Source organism: Buceros rhinoceros, unplaced genomic scaffold (genome assembly GCF_000710305.1).
Source record: "Buceros rhinoceros silvestris isolate BGI_N320 unplaced genomic scaffold, ASM71030v1 scaffold13949, whole genome shotgun sequence".
NCBI lineage: Eukaryota > Metazoa > Chordata > Aves > Bucerotiformes > Bucerotidae > Buceros > Buceros rhinoceros.
The window spans coordinates 35,234-40,241 of NW_010429863.1; the positions used below are offsets into that span (position 1 = coordinate 35,234).

At 57.3% G+C, this 5,008-nt stretch overlaps 1 protein-coding gene across 1 annotated transcript in view; it reads left to right on the forward strand.

The window, feature by feature from the left end:
- Positions 1-5,008, forward strand: part of NCF1 (neutrophil cytosolic factor 1) — a gene marked incomplete at its 3' end in the record, with an annotated part of 7,608 nt that overhangs the window by 969 nt on the left and 1,631 nt on the right. The window contains exons 3-9 of the mRNA XM_010142823.1: positions 96-171; positions 1,533-1,698; positions 1,837-1,892; positions 2,174-2,296; positions 2,834-2,941; positions 3,713-3,830; positions 4,687-4,794. Of these exons, the coding sequence (XP_010141125.1) occupies positions 96-171; positions 1,533-1,698; positions 1,837-1,892; positions 2,174-2,296; positions 2,834-2,941; positions 3,713-3,830; positions 4,687-4,794 (755 nt within the window). The remainder of the gene's footprint in view (positions 1-95; positions 172-1,532; positions 1,699-1,836; positions 1,893-2,173; positions 2,297-2,833; positions 2,942-3,712; positions 3,831-4,686; positions 4,795-5,008) is intronic.

Here is a 5,008-nt window from a genome sequence, read left to right on the forward strand (position 1 = left end):
CGTGGGCAGGGGGGGGAGCCGTGGGCAGGGGTGTGGGTGCAACAGGGGCATCCCCTGGTGTCATCCTCATGGCCATGCTTGGCTCTGCTCCACAGAAAGCGCTGAAGGAGATGTTCCCCATTGAATCCGGGGACATCAACGTGGAGAAGCGGATCATCCCGCACTTGCCAGGTGAGGGGCAGGGGCTGAGGTCTGAAATAGAAATTGCAGCTGCTTGGGCAATTCCCCAGCGGGCCGAGCTCTGCAGCTCCCTCCCACACTGGTGCTTGCTGCGATTTCTGTTCCTGCTCACTGGCCTTGAAGGCAAAACCCCAGAAAGGTGTGAGCAGCTGTGGTGGTTTCTCCCAACACTCGCCAGCCTCACAGACCCCGTCCTTCCTCCCGAAGGCTGGGCAGCCCGGAGACAGGTCCTGCAGCATCAGCTGTGACCCTTGGCTGGTGCAGAGGATCCGGCTTTGGGGAGCCTGAGCTGAGCCCTCCTTCAGTGATGCCGTCACTGGGATGGGTTTTAGGGCTTCATGGCAACATAGATATTTTGTAAGAGGAAGCGATGCAATGTGTCTTCAGTGACAAGGAGGAAAAGATCCAAGGAGCTGATGGTTTGTCCCCAAGCAAGGTGCAAGTCAGCAAAATTCCCCTTTTTATTTAATCTCCTGCTGTAGTGGAGACAGAAGGGAGCATGAGAAATAGCTGCTGGTTGGGTCCACACCTCTCAAGGAGGAACAAACGTGCCGTGCACAGTGGTGTGGGTGCCACCTCGCACGGTGGGCCGGGCTCCCCTCAGGGCTGGACTAACACTGCTGTGTTAGTGGCCACACGCCCGCAGAGCTTCAACTCATGGGTACCATGCAGCACCCTGGGGCCAAATCCACGGGCTTCCAGGGCAAAATTAATAACTCAGAGCAGTCTGCTTGGGGACATCATAAAAACAGGGCACTCTTGTCACGGAGGCACCCACAAACCAGACAGCAGCAGCTCTCCGAAAGACGTGGAGTTAGTGCAAACGAATTTGCCCGGCACTGCGACTGTACAGGTTCAGGTGTCAGTTGGGAATTATCACCGCACAACAAATTTATGCAGAGCTAAGGAATCTATTCTAAGGAAGGATAGACCCAAAACGTGCCCAACTCACCGATAAAGGGAAGAATCTCTCACCTAGTGATACCAAGGGGGTCACTTACCAACGCCGGGTAAGGATCACTCCATCTCAGGGAGGTACACGCGGGCGGCGTTCCGACCCGGGGGAAGAGTCTCCAACCGCACAACCTGCTGCTCCAGGAGAACCAGCTCCAAAGTGGTTCTCCAGCAGGGCCCCATTTATACCCCAGTCAGTGCGAGCTGTGGTCACTTCAGGAAACACAGGCAGGAGGCAGGTATCAGAACCTTGACTCCGAGGCACTGATATCCGCGGTGTGGGGTGGTGTATGTGTCTGTAGCTCCTCATGTTTATCAGGTGCTGCTGCAGGGCTTGTCTTTTGTTGCACTGCCACAGCTCTGTCTGTTTTCTCTGAGCCCTTTCCCCTCTCTGCCAGCCCCGAAGTGGTTTGACGGGCAGCGCTCGACCCAGAACAGGCAGGGCACGTTGGCCGAGTATTGCTACGAGCTGGTCAACCTGCCCCACAAGATCTCCCGGTGTCTGCACGTAGTCAACTTCTTCAAGGTCCGTCATGACGACATGCACCCCATCACAGACAGCCAGTGAGTCCGGCCGCCTCCTGTCTGGGGGGAAATCCTGGACCCCTGGCTCTGGGTGAGGGCAGCAGCCCCCAGCGAGGACACTGCTGCCGGTGGTGAGGGGTGGGTGGCATTGAGCTGCCTTTGCTCTGACCCGTCTAGGATCAAGAAGCCTGAGGTCTTCATTCTGCCAAAGGATGCCAAGAAAAACCTCACCGGTAAGAGGTCTTGGAGGGGTGCAAGTGGCTGCTCTTCGACATAAAAGCCCAGGAGGGCGAGGGGCAGCCCCCCGTCGGCAGATGCCCTGACCAAGAGCACAGTCTCTGTGGCAGAGCTGCAGCTGGGAGGAAACCACAGCCCCGGGGGCAATGAGTCCCTGTCCTGGGACCCAGCTGGTCGGGGGCCAGAAGAAGCTGGGAAAGTGCTTTGGGCTGTCCTGGGGCTGCTTTTGGCCTGTCTGAAAGTGGGAGAGGGAATGTCTCTCACTTCTCCCATGCAGACATCACAGGCCCCATTGTCCTGCAAACCTATCGAGCCATCGCCGACTACGAGAAGAGCTCCAGTTCCGAGATGGCTCTCCAAGCTGGGGACATGGTGGATGTTGTGGAGAAGAGCGAGAGCGGTATGTTTCCATCCTTCTGGAGAGCCCCCAGAGGCCACCCCCCTTCCTGGCCACCATTTCAGCAGGGACAGGGGCAACTCCTGCCCAAACACAGCACGAGTTAGTTACGGTGGTGTATGGGTTAGAGGGTAGGTGGTGGTATCAGGGTCTTCTGGAGGAGAGGAGAGGCTCAGAGCAAGTGCCACAGCAGCACGAACCTCTCAGTGCTTCCCGCTCCCTTGGGTCATGTTTCACATTCACATGGAGCCACATGACGGTCAGGTTTGGCTGGGAAGGGTGTGGGGCAATCCTAGAAAACCATGCAACCTCCTCACATGCCTCAGCCTCTGGGGTTTCCTGTCTGGGAGGAAACAGGGCGAACTGGCCAAGTTTCCTGGTTGCACCATGTAAACAGAGACCAGCCCTGGTCCCATCCCTTCCACCCAGGGCACACTGTGGGTGCCTGCGCCTACTCCAGTCGGGACAGACCTGGTGCTGGTGTCCCCATGGTGTCCCCAGAACACCCTCTGCTCTTACCCACAACTGCTTTCCTTGCAGGCTGGTGGTTCTGCCAGATGAAGAATAAACGGGGCTGGGTGCCAGCTGCCTATCTGGAGCCAATGGATGGTCCTGATGAGTCTGAAGAGCAGGAGCCCAACTACACAGGTAAAATGTTGGGGTAACCAGGGCAAGCACCAGAGCACAGCCTGCCTGCAGCTTCCTGCAAGGCCTCAGTCAGGCAATCCACGCCGAGCCGCTCCACTGGGCAGGGAGGTGTTGCTGGAGGAGCTGCCGAGAGGGATAGATCTCATGGTTCAGTGCCTCAGAATCAACCTCAGGAGCTTCCCATGACCTGCAACTCCGCATTAGGTGCTTGTTTTGGCTGATCAGATGCATATCTCAACCCGTCCTGAGCTAGCTGGGGGAATGCTGAGGTGCCGGCTTAGCAAAGGAGCTCAGGCAGCACCCGAGCTGAGGCGCAGGCTTTCCCCAGTGCTTGGTGTCCACGCTCTCCTTAGAGCCCTCCACATCACCCCACCATGGCAGCGGGACCTGTCGCAGGGAGCAGAGGAGGAGAGGAAGGATTTTGCAGACTCATGCTGATTGCTCGCTGGTCTTTATCACCGCCGTTTTCACAACACTGCAACAGCTCTATTAGCACACCACTTCCTTCTTCCTCATGTAATCACCCAGATTATAAACATGCTCCTTGGCAGAGAGAGGTGTTCTTCCACTGCTCGCTGTCACCAGCTTTCTTCTGGAGAGCTGGGATGAGCCGCAGGAACTGACAAGGCTGGTGGAAGTCTGAATCCAGACTTGGAGACTTGAAGCCTGAAACGTCGAGTAGATGCTCTGGTGCCTCCTCTCCTCAGTGGCTGGAGCGGCTGAGCCCACCCTGGGGTAGCGCACAGCCCACTGTCCCCATTTTGTGTGCAGGGGAGCAGTATGTGGTCCAGAAAAGTTACACAGCTGTGGAGGAGGACGAGCTGACCCTCAAGGAGGGTGACACCATCGAAGTCATCCACAAGCTCCTTGATGGCTGGTGGGTTGTCAGGTGAGAGATGCCAAGAACGAATCAGGCCAGGGGGATTCGGGCAGTGGGGAGGGATGAACCAGCCGTTCTCCACATCAGGGACATGAAAGCCACGGGCTGTTGGGTGCCACTGCCCAGCACTTCCTTTGGCAGGGCTGCTTCCAGCAGCCTGTGGCTTTGCCAGACGCTAAACATTGCAGCCGGGGCTTCCTCTGCTGGGTGCTGCAGCAATAGCCAGGGATATGGCAGATGGGAAAAAAAATCCATCTGTTATTTTGCCTCTAAGTATTCTGGCACATTTTGCTTTGCAAATCCTCAGCTTTCAGCCCAGCCCTGCCCTGCAATCTCGGGCTTCCCCAAGGGGAACCCCAGCTGCATTTACTCTCTGGAGAATCTCAGATCGTGCCTTCACAGCAGGGTCCCGCGTGGCTGCAAACCCTGGGGACCCTCCTGCCCCAGCCTGTGCCCTGGCCAGTGGCACTGGGAGGATCTCCTGGTGTTTGCGGTGGGCTGGGATGGATGGAGGAGATGGGCCAGGGGCCGGGGACCGTTTCTTGAGTGCACAGCAGCAGGGAGTCTGGCAGGAGACCCTAAGTGATGCTTCAGGAGCCCAGAGAAACACCCAGGGAGATAATATGGGCTGTCGAGACCCTGAAAGCTGAAACCCATTGCTCTGTCTGCTACCTATTTGCCTTTGGGACTCAAACCACACTTTGAGGGAGAGCCACAGGCACGCAAGGTGAGGGGACAGTCAAAGACCCCCTCATTGCAAACAACAGGAGAAAAAAACCTGCCCAGCGCCACTGGGGAAAGGTGTGAGGAGAGGGTGGCCGCAGAGCCATGACTCTGAGTGATGTTGCTTTGTGTCACGCTGCAGGAAAGATGAAACCACGGGCTGTTACCCCTCCATGTACCTGCAGAAAGCCGGGGAGGAGAACACTGCCATGAAGAGTGAGCTGAGGAACCGGAGCGCTCCTCCACGGAGGTAGGAAAAGCCCTGGCGGGGGGGAAGAGGACTAACGTGGTTCTTCAAGGGTGGGTGAAATGAAAGCAGATGGTGATTTGTGGAGTCCCTTGCTCACCCTGGCGATGAGGAACTGCCCAGGAGAGATGTGAGCAGGGCAACGGCAGACCCGGAGGCAGATCCTGGCGGCTGCAGCAAACACCGCTCTGTGCTGCCTGAGTCCCACGGGAGCAGA